This window comes from Bufo gargarizans, chromosome 4 (genome assembly GCF_014858855.1).
Source record: "Bufo gargarizans isolate SCDJY-AF-19 chromosome 4, ASM1485885v1, whole genome shotgun sequence".
Classification (NCBI taxonomy): Eukaryota; Metazoa; Chordata; class Amphibia; order Anura; family Bufonidae; genus Bufo; species Bufo gargarizans.
In genome coordinates this window covers 492,053,225-492,073,013 of record NC_058083.1, presented here as the reverse complement: position 1 = coordinate 492,073,013, position 19,789 = coordinate 492,053,225, and the positions used below count along the sequence as shown (strand labels likewise).

The 19,789-nt window shown below is 46.2% G+C and overlaps 1 protein-coding gene across 1 annotated transcript in view; it reads left to right on the top strand.

Annotated features, from left to right (window-relative positions):
* MSH2 (mutS homolog 2) overlaps positions 1-19,789 on the top strand; it is a 123,409-nt gene that overhangs the window by 25,374 nt on the left and 78,246 nt on the right. Inside the window, exon 7 of the mRNA XM_044289667.1 lies at positions 14,896-15,095. Within this exon, the coding sequence (XP_044145602.1) occupies positions 14,896-15,095 (200 nt within the window). The remainder of the gene's footprint in view (positions 1-14,895; positions 15,096-19,789) is intronic.

The window sequence follows — 19,789 nt, the reverse complement described above, 5'->3', positions numbered from 1 at the left end:
GCGGATGGGACGGTGGATTGTGTTCACTGACAATGGTTTCTGGAAGTATTCCTGAGCCCATTCTGTGATTTCCTTTACAGTAGCATTCCTGTTTGTGGTGCAGTGTCGTTTAAGGGCCCGGAGATCACGGGCATCCAGTATGGTTTTACGGCCTTGACCCTTACGCACAGATTGTTCCAGATTCTCTGAATCTTCGGATGATGTTATGCACAGTTGATGATGATAGATGCATAGTCTTTGCAATTTTTCGCTGGGTAACACCTTTCTGATATTGCTCCACTATCTTTCTGCGCAACATTGTGGGAATTGGTGATCCTCTACCCATCTTGGCTTCTGAGAGACACTGCCACTCTGAGAAGCTCTTTTTATACCCAATCATGTTGCCAATTGACCTAATTAGTGTTAATTGGTCTTCCAGCTCTTCGTTATGCTCAAATTTACTTTTTCCAGCCTCTTATTGCTACTTGTCCCAACTTTTTGGGGATTTGTTGACACCGTGAAAATTTGAATCAACGTATTTTTCCTTTAAAATGATACATTTACTCAGATTAAACGTTTGATCTGTCATCTACGTTCTATTACAAATAAAATATTGACATTTGCCATCTCCACATCATTGCATTCAGTTTTTATTCACAATTTGTTTAGTGTCCCAATTTTTTTGGAATCCGGTTTGTATTACTGCAGCTTTCATATTCCTCAGGTAAAAATAATCCTCAAAAATGGTTATAGGAGTATTTTTACTCTTCTGTAAAAAACAAAGTGCGACCTCTGTTGAAGGGGGGGGGGGGGGGGGGGGGCTTTTTAATAATAAACACTTAAACCACCAGGTGAACAACGTAAAAACAACCCTGAAAATAGATTTTTTTTCCTCTTCTCCCTGCCCCCTAAAATAATAAAGGTTTCTCAGCAAGTTCCCTTTTCCTCCGAAGAAATGGTACTAATGAAAACTACACCTCGCCCCGTACAAGCCCTTGTACATGTACAACAGCGCAAAAATGAATGCGTTGTGGTTGTTGGAATCCAGTGACATAATGAGAAGTGCTCTGAATACTGTGTCCCAGCATCTCATTTCACACTCCTCCTTGGCTGAAAATGCTCAAATACTAAGAAGAATATTTTTACTCTTTTGTAAAAAATTTGCGATTTTGGTATAAATTGTGCTGTAATTTGTCATATCTGGATTTGCCGTTTCTGCACCTAGTCCAACAAGGGGGCGTGGCTTTGCCAGGAAAGGGGCATGTCCCTGCAGCACATGTATCATCCAGCCTGATCCCTGTGATAAATCTGGTGCAGGTCTAGACGGCCGGTTTAAGCTTTACCATCTAGAAGACTAGTAAATCTGCCCCCGCGTTTTTTTGTAAGGAGGGAGTTTGTCGGGATTTTATAGGCAGCATGAAGCTTCTGACGGGGTCCCTCTGAAGTTGTTTGTTAGCACAATCCATATCCCTACCAGTCTGTGGAGGTTGAATGGCTGTGTGCTTGATTTCATGTTTCCAGCTTATCCCTCATAACGGCACAACTGGAGGTTGTTCCCCTTTCACCTTCTTGGGACAGGAAATAGAGAGGTTAAAACCTCCACCCGCCAGTGTGCTTCCTGTCCCTACAGGGGATAGACGCAGAGAGGTTCCCTGCTCTAGGGTTGAAGAGAATCTACAAGAACTTTTAGGGCCTGAGGCTGGGACTAGAATCGGGAGGTGTCCGACCTCTTCTTCCAGGTCTCGAATAGCCTTGCTAACACCGCTCGGGGTAGAGGTCCCTTAGCAGCCCGGAACTGACCTGCCGGAGTCCGAGCCTATAGATGGGTTCTCTGATGGCCTGGGTTAACTCCTTTTGTATTCCCGTGAGAGGCTGTAAGATCTATAATCAGGTGTTTGTCTGCAGGTGATATTTTTTCCTGCTGGTCCTGCGTCTTTATAGCACAGGCATGCTCAACCTGTGGCCCTCCAGCTGTTGCAAAACTACAACTCCCATCATTCCCAGACAGCCTACAGCAGGGCATGGTGGGAGTTGTAGTTTTACAACAGCTGGAGGACTGCAGGTTGAGCATCCCTGGTATAGCATGTCTTACCTGTAGGTAGACATAAAACAAAGACTTGGGCAATCCAAACTCTTCAGTAATGTATTAAATGTCTTAAGGTATTTGTCCTCAAATAGCTGACATAATCGGTTAAGACCATATTTTTCCCAAACTTTAACGTTTGCTACTTTATGTAATTCTGTATACATGTAGTTAGGCCAGATTGGGTGAATTTTGTATATCCTTTAAATCCCTACTATTTCCTTAACTTTCCACCACTGCGTGCATGATACGTAATATTGTATACTGCCCTCCTTTTTCAAGGAAGGTTCCATCCTCCAGAGCTGCCATTATACCCTTTTTTTTTTTTTTTTTTTTTTTACAAGCTATTTCACTATCCGCCCGGCCGTGTTGATCTTATCCTCCTCACCCCAGCCTCTAAGGTGCTGTATTTGGGCTGCTAAATAGTACATCCATGGGTCCGGGACGCTCAGCCCCCCTTGAGTTTTGGATCTGCACAGAGTTGTCAGCTTTATGCGGGGTGTTCCTTTCTTCCAGATAAGGTCTCTAAATATCTAAATAAGTATAGAATATTCTCAGTGGTAACCAGGTCGGGGCATTATGTAGCATGTACAGGAGTTGAGGCATGAGAATCATTTTTAGAAGATTGGTCCACACCTGAACTTTCTTTCTAAATTTGTCTAGTAGTGGCAATAAATTTAGGTCTACAAAGTCTTGACTATTCGTTGATACCTGAATGCCTAGGTATTTGAAGGATGACACTACTTGTAGAGTCTTAGACCCGCCGTAGAATGCGAGTCTACCTGCGCATTTCTATCCAGAGGCATAATTACCTTATTTTTTATTTTTTTTTTCAATTAATGGTCAGACCAGACAATTTCCCAAAATCATTGATAATTGTCATGGCTGCCGGAAGAGAGGAAGACCAGTCATCTAGAAATAGTAAAAGATCTGCATAGAGAGCAACCTTTTCCGTTGACGATCCACAGGTGATACCTTTCACTGTAACTGCTTTCCTAAAGGGCTTCTGCTAATGGTTCCACCGCTATTGCAAACAGCAGTGGCGACAGGGGTCACCCTTGTCTAGTCCCTCTATGTAGCTCAAACGAATCCGAGAGATTCCTGTTTACCCGAATTTTGGCTGTCAGCCTTGCATATAATATAATCTCCCTGCTTTTCCCCCCTCCTCGTAGTATGTTTGTTTTTGGAAGAATCTCTTGTTTTGTGCATTCAAGAGTTAATCTATCATTTAGCTTCCGTTGAGCTTCTTTCCATCGATACTCCATGTTCTAAAGACGGATTTGTCACATATCTAGCTTCTGTCTCTGCCACTTCTTCTGCACTGTCTCTCTAGTTTCTCTCTTCTTCCCATTTACTTTTTGCTATTAATATACCTCTTAAAAAGGCTTTCACCGCAGTCCCATACTATTAGCCGGGAGGCTGTGGGCAGATTATAAGTAAAAAATTCAGTTAATTGTAGCCAATATGGGTGGACTTTCCAGCATGAATCCCTCTTTACTAAACGAGGTAGTTATTTATGTAAATAATTGTTAGTATCGGAGAATGGTCGGATAGTAGTCTAGGAAGGTATTCAATATTTTGAAGTAGTTGACCCATTTCTACATTTCCCAGAACTAGATCAATTCTGGAATGGCATGAGTATTGTTTTATATCCGGGTTTCTCATTCTCCAGAAATCAAAAAGTGAAGCCTCATGTATTAATCTTCCAAAGGGAGTAATTTCCCCATTTATCCCTTGTGTGGGCTTACTTAGTCTGTCCATTGCTGGACAAATCACGTTATTAAAATCTCCTAAGAGTTTCGTGGGGATATGCGGTAACTCAGCAATAAGAGAACATCTTTTTAATTACTAATGACGCATAGGGTGGAGGGATATAGATTCCAATGATAGTGCATTTGGTGGCAAACAGAGTACCATGTAAATAAATATATCGCCCGTCCACAGCTATCTGTTTGTTTATACATGCAAACGGAACATTTCTATGAATAAGAATGCTCACTCCTCTGGCGTATGCAGAGTATGTAGCATGGAAACTATACCCAGCCCATTGGGGATTGAGTAGGTGAGTTTCTGTCACGGACAGTGTACAGGAAACAAGGAAAAGCAACATGCATAAATGACTCGCTGGATCCAAAAGCTAAGGAACCAAAGGGAGACCCCTGCAGAAGACCTGGCACTTTCCCTGGCTGCTCAGCCTATGCAAAGATCCGAATGGTGGAAGTTTGCATATCCACGTACCTTGGCTATATAACCCCTGACCACCCTACAATAGTGAGGGGACACGACCACCGGCTCCCTACACCAGACACGGAGGGAGTCAGGGTCACCTGGGATCCAGCAAACAGAAAATAACGGATAAATGTTCAACACTTAACTTTGTAGCAGACAGGAGAACAAGGCCAGCATGCACACATACTCCAGGAAGAAGTATAAGCCGCCCAGAAAAGCATTCTGGGGAGGAATTTAAAGGGAAGCAATTAGTCCAACCCATGACAGCTGAGAGAGGCTAACGAGATGAGGAACTGAATACCACAACAAAGAAACTCAAGGAGGAGGTTCTGAAAGGCCTCTGTCAGAGCTTCTCAGATGTCTGGTTGTGACAGTTTCATCTGACAATAAATGGGTTTCTTGCAAACAGCAAATCAGGGGTTGGTATTGTTTCATACGTTCTAAAACCGCTTTTCTTTTGTTGGCATCCTCAATCCCTTTAACATTCCAACTCAGGAATTTCGCTGAGCTAGCCATATTTGTCCTTGTTCTGTAGATTTATAGTAAGAATGTAGTTCCCTAGGACCCCTTGTGTCATGACTGCGAAACCTAGAATTACCCAAAACTTCCCCATTAATGCAAAATTACCCAATTGAAGGTTCCTGATCGCTCCGACAAGTTCCCGCAAAAAAACTCCTATAGTAGGACCGCGGGTTCAACAAGAAAAACTTATCGGCGCCACAAGTTCCTGGGGTTAGTGAACTAACCTAGAAGAGGGGCGATAATCAAATATAAAAAAAATGCGTAAACTCGTAACGCTTAAGGGACCATTCACACGTCCGCACCCGTTCTGCAATTTTGCGGAACGGGTGCGGACCCATTCATTCTCTATGGGCTCGGATGTAAAGCGGAGAGCACACTGTGCTCTCCGCATTTGCGGAGCGCGGCCCCGTGCTTCCGTGTTTCGGCCCCGAACTTCCTGTCTGCAGCTCCGCAAAAGATAGAACATGTCCTATTCTTGTCCGCAGCTGCGGACAAGAATAGGCATTTTTTATAGGGGGTGCTGGCTGGGTGTGTTGCGGATCCGCAATTTGCGGGTCCACAACACACCACAGACGTGTGAATGGACCCTAACTGGGAATATCCAATCACGAACAATAAGGCCGGTTGAGTCCTATTACCTGCTTTTTCCCATCCCCTCAGACTATTTGTGTTCAATATAGACCCAAAGCTAACCATAATCTTTTTGTGGACACTCTACACCTCTCATTTTGAAGGAAAAACAACATATAATGGTAAATCTACTACACATCAGTGAGAACTTTTAGCAGCACTCACTCCATTTCGGTATACTCATATAGCCAATGGTAGATAAAGTTGACAACAACTCAATCTCCTTCTGCATGCACCTCTGCTACACGTAGTTTACGTTCGTGACGATCCAGCCATCTCAGTGCTTCTCTAGGATCTTCAAAAAAAGTTGGATTCCCCAAAGCAGCTACTCCCAATTTTGCTGGGTAAATTATTGAATATGAGACGTTAAGTCCTCTCAATCGTCGCTTTATATCAAGGAATCTCGCTCTTCTTTTTTGAACATCTAGTGAGAAATCAGCAAAGAGTGACACCTTGTGGCCATTAATGGACATGTTGGGCATTTCTCTAGCTTTTCTGTAGTGGAGTATTTTCATGAGTACTGGCCTGGGTGGAGCACCCGGTGGTAATGGGCGGGTAGGAACCCGATGGGCTCTTTCAATTGCAAAAAGTGGAGTCAGTGTCTCTGTTCCAAATTGAGCTTTCACCCATTTCTCAAAGTCAGTGGGATTCGCCCCCTCCACTTTTTCGGCTGCGCCCGCTAGTCTGACATTATTTCTGCGTAGATGATTTTCCAGATCATCTTGTTTGACCATGATTATGTCCAGCTTTCGTGCATGCTCGCTTGTCTCTCTTCGGAGAGGCGGTATGGCGTCTTCCAAGTCCCCCATGCGGCCTTCTAGAGCAGTTGTACATTCCGCCAATCTTTTAAAATCGTGCCACACTAGGGTCACATCTTTTATAGTTCCCACTTGCATCGTGAGGGCATTTAATGACTTGCCACATTTAGTTATGGCTCTCAAAACATCTTTAAGCGTCGGCTCCTCCGGGTCTAGTTCTGGGGCCTCCGACTCTATATAGTTACCACAGGTTTGTAGGGATTCATACCTAGTGGAAGTGCGTATGTCCTCTGCACTGACTGCCATGCCCTCCCCGTCCGACTCTGGGTCTGCATTTGCTGGTTGTCGGTGCTTTTTTAGCCTGGGGTGAGGTTGCTTTTCGGGCATATTTGCCTAATTTGGCCACAGCCTCTCTCTGGATATCACCTGCGTGTTCTCGGAGTGGCGCCATCTTGGAAATCCCTGTCGGGCCCTCTCGCCCCTTTCCGTCCGGCCATCATAGCACTATAACCGGTGTCCCAGGTACCAGGGTGGATGATCCGGAGTTTGTGTGGTGTCCGGCAAGTGGATAGTTCGGGTCTGCTCAGGATAATTAGCTGAGGTTGTGCAGGAGCTCAACGGGCCCGCGTCCGCTCACATCCTCGGTTAGCCACACCCCCTTTTCTTTTCTCTTTACCAACGCTCCGTATGCAAGTGTTGGCAGAAGCTGCATGACATTATTGGTGCTTGCTTTGGCAACACATACTCTAAGATTGGTAAGTAAACCATACATGTGTTTTAACCAGCTGGATTGCCTCAACAGTTCTAATTACTTTTAGAGTCCATTCACACGTCCGCAGTGTTTTGCGGATCCGCAAAACACCGGGCCAGCACCCCAATAGAAATGCCTATTCTTGTCCGCAGCTGTGGACAAGAATAGGACAAGTTCTATTTTTGTACGGGGCCCGCGGACCGGAAATGCGGATGCAGACCGCACACTGTGTGCTGTCCGCATCTTTTCCGTTCCTAGTGAAAATGAATGGGTCCGCACTAGTTCCGCATAATTGCGGAACGGTTCCGCACCCAAAGTGCGGACGTCTGAATGGAGCCTAATTGAGAATCTGTTTGTGGTTCTAAATGGGAACTCAGGCGATAGCATCACCTGTTTCTTTAACCCCTTAGTGACCCCTAATACGCCTTTTTACTGACATAAGCAAAGGGGGTTTTAGCTAAACAGCTTGCTTTAACCCTAAGGATACCGGAGGTTTTTTAATTTTCGAATTTTCATTTAACTTTCCTATTTTCCGTGAGCCATAACTTTTTTTTATATTTCCGGTCATATAGCTGTATGGCTTATTTTTGGCGGGACAGGTTGTACTTTCTATTGCCACCATTAATTATGGCATAAAATGTAGTGGGAAGCGGTAAAAAAAAAATCCAAATGGGGTGGAATTGGAAAAAAAAGCAATTCCTCCACTGTCTTACGGGTTTTGTTCCCACGGCGTTTCGTTTACGGAAAAACTGATCCATGCTTTTCATTCTTTGGGTCAGTGTGATTACAATGATACCCCATAAGTGTAGTTTTTATGTCTAAATAGTGTAAAAAAAATATTTTTTTTTACATCACCATATTCTGACCCCCATAACTTTTTTATACTTATGTCTACTGAGCTGGTTAGGGGCTAATTTTTTGCGGAACAATCTGTATTTTTATAAAATAAAAATTTGAATACCATTTTGGAGTGTACATGACTTTTTGATCACATTTTATTCATTTTTTTTTTTTGGGTAAGAGGAGCAATGAAAAAAATGGCAAATTGGCTATTTATGTGTGTGCGCCTCATGGCCTCTGTGCCTGTGCAGGGCCTGCCGCTTCTGGGCAGTGGCCTTCTCACACTTGCCTCCTACTGGTGCCCTGACACATAAAAGTAACAGGGTAGGAGGCAGGAAGTTAAAGGGGTTCTGTAGTTTGTTTAAACTGATTATCTATCCTCTGGATAGATCATCAACATCTGATCGTCGGGGGTCTGACACCCAGGACCCCCGCCGATCATCTGTTTGAGACGGCAGCGGCGCTCCAGCAGAGCCGCGGCCTTCTCACTGTTTACCGCTGGCCCAGTGACGTCACGCCTAGTATCTCTGGCCTGGGCGCAGCTAAGCTCTGTTCACTTGAATGGAGCTTAGCCCCGCCCAGGCCAGTGATACTAGTCATGATGTCACTGGGCCAGCGGTAAACGGTGAGAAGGCTGCGGCGCTGCTGGAGCGCCGCTGCCTTCTCAAACTACTGATCGGCGGGGGGCCCGGGTGTCGGACCCCTGCCGATCAGATGCTGATGATCTTTCCACACTAGAGCATTGGATTCTAGCCGTCTGGCTCCCCTGCTGCTGGACAAACCCCCCCTGTTGGGTTGTCCTAGGCACCTTTTTGGGGTACAAGGCGAGATGAAGAATCTGCGTTTCAACGCAAGACAGTCAACTTAAAGGAATCGACAGTGGCCTCAGTGTTCATCATTACGGTTTATTCGCACGACTGTATGTATTTTGTGGTCCGCAAAACACGGATCCACAAAAAATGCAGATGACGTTGGTGTTGCAGCAGTTTTGTTTGCAGACCAGTTTTAACAATGCCTATTCTTGTCCGGAAAACGGACAAGGATATAGCATGTTCTATTTATTTTTTTGCGGGGCCATGGAATTGACATACTGACGTGGACCGCAAACTGTGCGCACTGCATTTTTTGCTGCCCCTTTGAAATGAATTGGTCCGCATCAGATTTGAAAATAAAAAATGCGTATTGGATGCAGACCAAAAATACGGTCCTGTGATTGGGGCATTAGACTGAGCTATGTAGGTGGCCACTAAGCTCAGAGGGCACTATTCTTCATATTACATGTTATAAAGGCATTCTGTGCATGTTATAGGTTGTTCCTAAATAACTTTGTAATGAACATAGTATTTTGTGGTCCTCCAGATGAGATCTCTTGGTTCGTGTTCTGTACGGGGCATGGTTTATTTCTTTTTCAGCAATGTCATTGTGAGGCCACTAGATGTCGGTGTAGCACAGACCTTTTGTCAGAACTCCTTCAGTCCAGGCTGCAGTGTAGTAGATTGTGACCTGTATGTTCCCGGGTTTGTAATTTCATTAGGTCTTAGATTCAATGGTTATTGTTCAAGAACATCAAGAAAAAATCTTCAATAATATTTGTTTAAAATAATTGTCAATTGGCGCCCATATACATATATCTTACTGTTCGTGGGCTGCATGGCGGCACTGGAGCCTTTCCATATCTGTTATAAGAAGTAAAATTAGTGCTCCTTGCAATGTAGATCATCAGCATCTGATCGGCGGGGGTCAGACACCCGGGACCCCTGCCGATCAGCTGTTTGAGAAGGCAGTGGCGCTCCAGCAGTCCTGCAGCCTTCTCACTGTTTACCGCAGGCCCAGTGACGTCATGACTAGTGTCACCTGGCCTGGGCGGGGCTAAGCTCTGTTCACTTGAATGGATCTTAGCCCCACCCAGGCCAGTGATGCTAGTTGTGACATCACTGTTCCTGCGGTAAACAGTGAGAAGGCCATGGCTCTACTGCCAGCACCACTGTCTTCTCAAATAGCTGATTGGCAGGGGTCCCGGGTGTCTGTCCCCCGCCGATCAGATGCTGATCTATCCTAATGCCCTAAAGACTCCCTCCCTGCTAGATCACTGTAAATCAGTTCTGTCTGAGAAATTTTAGATGCAGAAAATGGATAGTTACCACTGTAGTGCATTCACAGAATGTAACCTAGTACCTAAGGCTGAAGAAAAACACATGCATCCATCAGGGTCAGCCTATTATCCTACAAAGTTGATCTAGATCTAGAAGAAGGCAGAACCACCCCTGTATGTAGAAGACAATTATGCAGATCTTGGGAGAAAAAAAATTCCTTCCCAACTCTAAACTCCCTGGATCAGTGATCCATCTCCAGAAATATAGAAGCTATAGCCTGTAATATTATTACACCCCAGAAATACATCCAGGCCCCTCTTGGACTCTTTTAGTGCACTCACCATCACCACCTCCTCAGGCAGAGAGTTCCATAGTCTCACTGCTCTTACCGTAAAGAATCCTCTTCTATGTTTGTATACAAACCTTCTTTCCTCTGGATGTAGAGGATGTCTCCTCGTCACAGGTATTAATACACCATGGGAGACATCTCTGTACTGGCCTCTGATATATTAGATCTCCCCTCAGTCATCTTTTCTGTAGACTGAATAAATGAAGACAAAGTAGTCCTGTATACGTCCAGCAGGAGGCAGCAGAGCCCATAGCCTGTGTTTTCTCCATGGTGGCTTGCTGCTCTTTTCTATTTGTCAGTCATCTAGTCTGTGCATCTATCCCCAGTCAGAATCCCTGTCTCTTGGCTAGAGTTTAGCATTTTGTGGATTAGCACGTAGTACGGCATGGTACTGTACTACGCTGTGGTTTTTCCGCAACCTGTGCAGGTGGCCTTGGGGAGCCTTAACACGCTGCAGATTTTGTTGCAGAAAATATATTTCTGTGACTGACAATCGGTGCCTTTCATCGTGATGGGGTTGTTTTGGTGGGAAGCATCTGGAAGCCCCATTCAGATGAACGGAACCGTTTTTTTTTTTTTACATTTATTTTTTCTTCTAAGCTTAAAAAAATTTCTGCAACAAACTCTGCCGTGTGCGAAGTCTCCCGAACACATCTTTATCTGGACGTCATACAGTTTTCTTCATTCAGGGAGCTTTGTGCTTTTAGCTCACTTCTGTAGGGCTTCTTTTTGTATGTCTCCTCCTACAACTCCGTGCAGTATTAGCCCTTCCGTTCGTCTTTGCCTGAGCTTAGATTGTGTGGACAGAGGCTGACGAGAGGTAATATAGTGCACGCAGAGTACAGCAGAGTATGGCGGTGCTATATAAATAGCTGGATTATTCTTCTATTATGCACAGTCCTGTAAAGGGATAGACTAAGGGAGGGCTCCTGCCTGCCCTGTGATTGCTGCAGGCTCTGAGATGTGTGGTGACTGCAGTCCTCGCACCCCTCCTGCTCTGCATTGCAGTGTATTTCTAGCAGAGCCTCGTGCAGGCTGTGTTCTAATGGAAGCCTCTGCCCTGCGCCTCCTGTTAGTCTAAGGAACCTCTGGATCCGCGCTCCGAGCTGAATGGAACCTGTGTCCCGTATTGTGGACTGTAGGATTATAAGTGCAAGTTTGTCTACGAGAGCGCAGGGACTGGAATGTATTGCTGCTGCTGTCCCCTTTACTTAATATTTTTCCAGTCTTCTCGACTGTATTTCCAATAGGCCAGCCCTGTGTTGTAGAACTACAAGGCTCAGCATGCCGGGGCACTTTCTCTCTAGGAAGGAATATGCATGTGAAATGTGACACTGGAGCCACTGGATATAATCATCTACGGTTTATGGTGGCCCCTTAAAGAGGTTCTCCAGTACCTATAATGATGACCTGTACTTGGGATAGACCATCAATATCAAATCAGAGGAGGTCCGACACCCCGGATCCCCTGCGGATCTGTTTTCTGGCAGCTTCGGGGCCTGAACGGCGCAGCTCCAGATCTCCAGCGGCTGCAGTAACAGTCTCCAGCCACTACACAATAGATGGAGTTCCGGCGCCGAATTCCAGCCTCGCAACTACTCCACAACAGCTGATTGGCAGCGGTGCAGGTCTTTTGGACCCCCCACGATCATATTGAGGGACTATTCTGGGGATAGGCCTTCAATATAAGAGGAGTGAACAACCCCTTGAAGTCACAATAGCCTCAGGTTACAATAGCATGCAGTGTTCTTTGCTTGAATATTTTAACTTGAAACCACATTTATCTTGCAAAGACTGGAAGATCCAGCCAATCGGCACTGGCATTTCACTGGTTAAAAACCTGTGTTACGGAGGTTTGTGCAGTAATTGGCTAGTAACCAGGGGCGGACTGGGAACTCAAAGTGGCTAAAAAAAAAAAAAACCTTAAAGGGCATCTGGCAGCCGATTTGTGCCGGCCGGGTGTATTGCAGATCACAATACACCACGGACGTGTGAATGGACCCTTAATGTGATCACTCCCGGCCCTGTCAATCAAAGTGCAGAGGAAGTGGCAGTTGCAGAGAGAGCAGAGCCTCCAGGTGTAACGGCAACGCCCCGGTTGTTCCTAGAGGATCATTTGCATATATTAAAACCTAATTTTTCTCCGCGATGAAGGCAGATATGGACATGGGTCTCACACAGATGCCTTCAGCTGGTTGAACTGCACAGGCAGCACAGCGAGACTTCTGTGCCTGAAATATCCAATAACGAAATCCATACAGCAAGGAAGCGTCCCGCTGTCAGTTCGGGTGCCTGAAGCTGTGTAGGGAGACCCGTGCAGCAGCGCGGCTAGCGGAGTCCTGGCCTGGAATGTTGGACACGGGGCATGCCTGGGGTCTGCAGGGAATCCGGAGCAGGCAGTTATAGCCAAGTGGTAAAGTACAGGGTAGATCCACTATATTGGACTGTGCTTGATCACGTGGCCATAATGGCCTGCTCTGCATTCACTCCAGACCCCTCCCAGGGGCTTAGTAATACTATTCTGGATGGAAGAGAGTGCTGGTATTTACATGGGACTGTATGATGCAGGGAGGGGAGAGAGGTTAAATAGACTAGTAATGGTTCCCCTGTATAAATACCAACACGTTCACGCCACCGGTATTGATCTCTGCTCCGTTAGATGAGTGGAACAACAAAAATAATGGAAGTGCCGGGTAGAGCACATAATTGACCTGAACTAAATAGAAGTCATATAGGGTTCATTCAAACAGCCGTATGTGTTTTGCGGTCCGCAAATTGCGGATCCACATAATATGGATACTGGCCCGTGTGCGTTCTGCAATTTGTGGACCGGACATGGCCGCCACTCTAGAAAATGCCTATTCTTGTCCGCAATTGCGAACAAGAATAGGACATGCTCTATATTTTTCGCGGGGCTACGGAACCGAACTATGGATGCCGACAACACACGGTATGCTGTCCGCATCCTTTGCGGCTCCATTGGAATGAATAGGTCCGCACCCGTTCCATATACGATTGTATGAATGGCCCTTATTATGATGGTAGTCGGTTCAGTTTCCACTCGGGATCTGATCGCCATCATGTTACTGACCCAAACAATAAAAGTAACACGCTAGTCATGCCTCACGGTGAACATCCTAAATTTAAAAAACAATGGTGGACTAGTTTACTGCGTGCCAAAAAATACGTTAATCTATAAGTGATGGGTATGCCAGAATGGTGTCACTAAAAACTACAAGTTGACAGAAAAATGGTTATCGCCAGAAAGAAACTAAATAAAAAGTAATTGAGAAAAAACGATAATCGCCCTTAAATCGGAAATGATCAAAAATTTTATTTTTATTTTGCAAAATCACCCTGCCTCAGGTAGGCCACTTGTCACTTCTGAGACACTGGTTGAACCCTGCAGTGCACCCGCATCCTTGCCCCATTTTTAAGTAGATCACAGGGCACAGATAGAAGGAGCTGACTTTCCATCCACCTTCATCAACATCAGAAGATGGGTAGTCCTGACCAGACTGTTCTCACGCTGTGCGGTTGTCCTGCACATTGCAGTCTCCTATTAATTGGCGGCTGGAGATTGAAATAACTGGTTCATTATCCAGAACATTATGGGCCAGATTTATTATTAAACAAAATATAGTGGCAAATATGGGGGAACTGCTCAAACCCCAAACACTGTAGCGTGTTTCTCATTGAGGGAGCAGTCCCACCGCATGTGGACCGCAGCAAACGACCATCCCCAGCAAAAAATGCATACAATGGAGGATGCCGGCGCGGTCCACATGCACCACAAAGGCATCCTACACAAAACGGAGCATTGTGCGGATGAAAATATAACTATATAAATCACAGAAAAAATGCACACCATAGTTAGCGTAGTGGTAGGACCCTTGTCATGCTGAGAGACCGTAACGTGGTGCATGATGGGCTCCGATGCGTTCCTAAATATATTGGCAAAAGTCTCGGCTTTTAATATCTGCTTGTATGACTAGCTAGTATAGTCAGTGGCATATCCGTTTGGTGCATTTTTTCGCAGATTTATTATTACACTTACATCTTAATCCACTTTTTACATATGTCCAAAGTCACTTTTGGCTAAGTCAGATTTATTAATGGTCCTTTAATACTGTGATAAATGTGGTTTGACGGTAGCAGTTTATCCGTCAGTAAGCAGCTTTACAAATGTCGCACATCTTTGCGAAAAAGTCGCATGTTCTATTAAAAAGTCGCATAAGATGAGCATGGTCTTCACTGGAGTGAAATTGCGCAATTTTCTTTTTCTTTTTTTTTTTTATTGTCGCAATAGTTAATTTGTCTAGAGATTAATTTACATAAGAAAACACGCCCACTTTCAGAAAACTGGTGAGCATAGCGCAGAGCCAATAAGTCGCTCATTTGTGCGCCGTTTTAGCGATTGCGATTTTTTTTTTTTTTTTTACTTTTTCACTCCATTATTTTGACTTGAGCTAATGATAAATCTGGCCCTGTGTGTTAACTTTTATCTAACGGTAACATAAGAAGTGGTAAAATGTGATTTCTGCACATATATGTAAGTATTATTACCCGTAAATCCTCTTATAATATCCTAATATGTAGATTTTATATGACTATTAAACCAGGGAATTTCACGCAGCGCTGACGTATTTAATCGTTCACAGGTTGAACCTGGTGGAAGCGTTCGTGACTGATGTCGAACTCAGACAGTGTCTGCAGGAAGATTTACTACGACGCATCCCAGATCTCAACCGCTTGGCCAAAAAGTTCCAGAGACAGAATGCCAACCTTCAAGATTGCTACAGGATCCACCAGGCGGTGAACCACCTGCCTAGTGTCATCCAGACCTTAGAGAAGTACGAAGGTAGGGACCAGATGATGGAGTAAAAAAAAAAAAGAAAAGTTAATTAAAAGGTTTTTTTATCACAGACAACCTGTCCATCATGACTCTCAGCAGACACTGACATGATGGCCATTCAGATGCAATATTTGGATTGCCCGGAGTCTGCAAGAGCAGAATCCGCAACTGGTTAATGCTGTCTGATGTGGTTTATAGTGGGGGGGGTTTCCAATGGGCAGGGGCGGCTGCCTTGAATCCTGTTTTATAGGGCATTTAGATAGCAGAAGTCCTTGCTAATGTGATGTGATGTATTGGGAAATATGCTTTGTTTGCGGATTCTGATCTCGAGATGTAAATCTGGAATCACTCTGGGTCTCCACTGGTTCCAAGAAGGATTGCTGTGGTGTTGTACCAGCATTTTGACCAACTACCCGTATATTTTGCCCTATAAGACGCACATAAGGAGGACAATAAAAAAATATATTTTTCATTAGACCTCAGGTCAGACCACCAATCAGACAAACAATGTTAATCAGACCTCAGATGACAGCCCCAATCAGACCACCAATGTTAATAAGACCCCAGATTATACTCCCAATCAGACCTCAGCTCAGACCCCAATGTTAATGACCCCCAATCAGACCTCAGATAAGAGCCCCATGCCTCTCTTGAGCCCCCATATCAGCCACCATTGCCATATTTTACTCCCCATAATAGCCTCCATTGCCATGTTTCAGCCCCCGTTGACTCTCATCAGTCACAGAACATAAAACAAAAAAACACATACCTCTCCTGCTCCTGGACGCCGCCGCTCCTCTACTCCAGCGTGATCTTCTCCTCCTGCTGGTAATTCGCAAATAAAGACCGGCACTCGCTGATTATTCTTGTAGGTTTATTCAGTCACATATTCCATCATAGTGACGCGTGCGTTTCAGCAAATCCTATGCTTTCATCACATGTGTAAATACCTTACCACTAGCTCTGATATATATACAAAGGAAATGACATCACATTGTTATAGGCTCCTCCCACAATCAGGTGTCTGGGGAGTATGTGAATCAACTCAATCAAACAGGTGAAACATATTGTCAGAAACATCTGTTTCATCACAAGAAAAAAAGAGCAAAATTGTCATACAAATAATCGTATTACATGAAGCTACTGACATTATAATCTCATTATCATCCTTTCTGATTGTCGATTTATGTTTACGAAGTCGATCTTTTATTCTCATGGAGGTTTCCCCCACATACAATAAACCACAGGGACATTTAAGAATATATACCACAAATCGACTATCGCAGGTAAAAACCCCTCGAATAGGGATTTGTTCTCCGGTATGCGGATGTGAAAGGTAACCACCTTTAATAACATTAGCGCAATTCACACAATTTAAACATGGGAATGTGCCGTGTCTCGGGGTGGATAATGTGGTCTGTCTAGGGTCAATCTTGTTACTGCCTATGTCCGCTCTGACAATTTTATCACGCAGATTATCCGCTCTTTTAAAACACATCATCGGAGGTCTCTTAAATTCATCAATTTGGGGGTAAGATCTTGAAATTATCTGCCAATGTTTATTGACTATGCTTTTAACCCTTTGGATCCAAGGGTGATATTTGACCACCAGTGGGATCCGTGATGTTTTAGTGGGTTTAACCTCTTGTAGACCTGCCAGTCTATTTCTCTGTTCATCCAGTAGTCGCCTGGGGTAACCCCTCTCAAGAAATTTTTGAGTCATTTCTTCTAAACGTATTTCTAGGGTATCTGGATTGCTCACAATCCGCTTGACCCGCTGATACTGTGAGAATGGAATAGATTTTTTTTGTGGGTTCTGGATGACTACTGGTGAAAGAGAGTAGACTGTTCCGATCTGTGTTTTTGATGAAAAGGTCAGTGTGAATACGCCCATCATCCCCTAGTAAGACCCAGGTATCTAAGAATGAGACCTTTTTTTTTCATCAAAATGTACGGTGAACTGTAATTCCTCCCATATAGAATTGATATATGTAGTGAAGGCCGCGAGGGACCGAACGTCGCCGCGCCATACGCAAAAAATTTCATAGATAAATCGACGCCAAAAGACACAATGTTGCTGATATAAGTCATTGTGGTAAATAAAATTACTCTCAATAAGACATATAGCAATTTGCGTATGGAGGTGTGACGTTCGAGCAGTGCCGACCTTCTTTGGAAAATATAACTTCTCCTCCTGCTGTCGGCTGTGCTGTGAACTGGCGCGCACAACGTGAGGTCACAGAGCACCCTCGCGCTGTGCGCAGTCGCTGCACAGCCAAGGACCAGGAAGCGGTGAGTACAGAGCCTTCATAATATTAGTATTCACCCCATAAGACGCAGAGACACCCCCCCCACACTTTTCCGGGGGGGGGGGGGGGGGGGAGCGGTGCGTCTTATGGGGCGAAACATATGGTAAATTGGTCTTTATTAAACATATGGCATCATTTTTTATGTACAGAGCTGAGATGCTCTAGTAGCACCCTTTGGATTTTCTCTTTTCTGTCATCTGGGGAGCAGACAGTCTCCTTATCTTTGCTCTCTGCCCTTATAAACACTCATTAAAGCTCAATCCATATCTTACTGATAAGAATGTGGCTTGAAAGTGTTTATGACCACCTAGTAGTTTAGAGATGAGGTTTATTAGATGACTGGCATAAAGTGAAAGACCAGTCACGCCGCAATAAAAACATTTAACCCTTTGTGACTAAACGGCTCAATATTTTTAATAAAGGCCAATTGAAAAAATGTTTTTCTCGCCCAGTTTCCTTGGGGGACACAGAAGACCTTGGGTATAGCTCATCTCCATAGGAGGCGTGACACTAAGTGAAAACTGTTAAGCCCCTCCTCCACAGCTATACCCTCAGCCTGGAGAGAGAGACTGCCAGTTTTTAGCTTAGTGTCCAAGGAGGCAAGACACTCCCTGCTCTGCAGGGCTGTTTTCTCCTTGTTTAAATTTTAGATTTTTACTTTTTTCTTTCTTTTTGTTCCAGATCATCAGGGACAACAGAGACGCACTAGACCTCTCTGTTTCTCCCGGGGTTGAGTTGCGCCAGTGCCGGTCACCGCACTGCTGCCTCCCCCACAGAAGGCAAGGTGGATCTGGGCAGCCTAGCTCCCCTACATCCCGCCAGCGCAAGCGTCGCCCGCACGCCAAGTCCCTCTTCCAGCGTCCTGCCACTACGGTGCCAGTAGCTGAAGGGGCGACCCTGCTGGAATGGCCCGAGGGTGAAGACGGCTGTGGTAAGAGAGTGGCTTCTCCAGCCCTACGTCCCCCACCCAATGGTCTCCTGCGTGCCTGACCCCCCATACTGGGCCTCTGGACCCTTCCCCTGCTGGACCTAGGCTGGCCCCTGGGGTGCCGCTGTGCGGCAATCTGCTCCCCTTTTTCTCCTGGCCTCATAGGACATGCTGCTAGTGAGGGGACTATATCCTGAGCTCTCCGTCTCTGGGTCCCCCCCTGGCGTCTGGCGCTTCCCCCCCATCTAGCCTGATCACATTGGGCTTACCGGAGGGTGCAGGACGCTGCAGTGGAGTAAGGCCTCGCCTCCGGTCAGCTCTAATATTCCGGTGCGGCCGGGCGCCGCAAAAAATTTTAGGCTCCGCGGCGGGCCGCCATTCCAGGACCCCTTACTCTTCCGGCCGGCGGGGTGGGTTCCCGCGGCCAGCGAGCTGCCATTCCGGCCCTCCTGTCTCTTCTGGCGGCGGGGTGGGCTCCCGCGGCCGGCAAAACCGCATTCCGGCCCCTGTCTTTCGGCCGGCCGGGTGGGCTCCCGCGGCCGGCAAACCGCATTCCGGCCCCTGTCTCCATTCCGGGTCCCTGTCTCTTCCGGCCGGCCGGGTGGGCTCCCGCGGCCGGCAAACCGCCACTCCGGGCCCCTGTCTCTTTCGGCCGGCGGGGTGGGCTCCCGCGGCCGGCATTGGGCTTGACTATGCCCCAGCAGGTGCCGGTCGGCGGGGCTCCGCTATTGGTCCCAGGCTTCGCGGCCTGCTGGGCCGCAATCCCGACCGGCCCGCGGGGTGGGCTCCCGCGGCCGGTTTGAAGCGCCATTCCGCCTCAGGTCCCGGCGGTATGACGGGCCGGACGCCGCAATTTAGCCCCCGGCTTCGCGGCCTACTAGGCCGCAATTTTCCGGTCTCTGGTGGAGGGGGCGGGAACTTCTCCAGGCGCGATTTTTTCCCGCCTGGTGGTTCCTCCGCCCCCAGGGGATCGCACGCCGCCCTCCAGGCCGGATCCCTGTTAACCCTTTGGGTGCAGGCCGGCTCCCACAAATGGGTCTGTATAGTTGGCCCCCTTTTTTCTGTCTCTCAGGGCCCCTATATGGTGGCTCCCCTTTAGCCTCAGAGGCTGGGTTTAAATTAAATAAAAAAAATAAAAAAAATTTAGAATGATAAAATAAATAATAATAGATCATGATTTCTATTGGGCTGCGCAGGTCGCTGCAGCCTCATCAGTAATGCTGCATGTCTGCATGACCTCTTTCCACAGGCGGCATGGTGTTGCGCTCCCAGCCTGCGTCGCTGCTAGGGCATTTCCCCTTTTAGGCGGTTTTTCTTGCCTCTTCCAGGATACGGCGCTGGCCAAGTGCATTCGGACCTTCTGTAGGCAGCATTCATCACCTCTCCAGTTATGGTGCCTGCCATGTGCATCCCCCCCCCCCTCCTAGGCGGGCTACTGCACTCTCCCTGGCTGGCCATGTGCA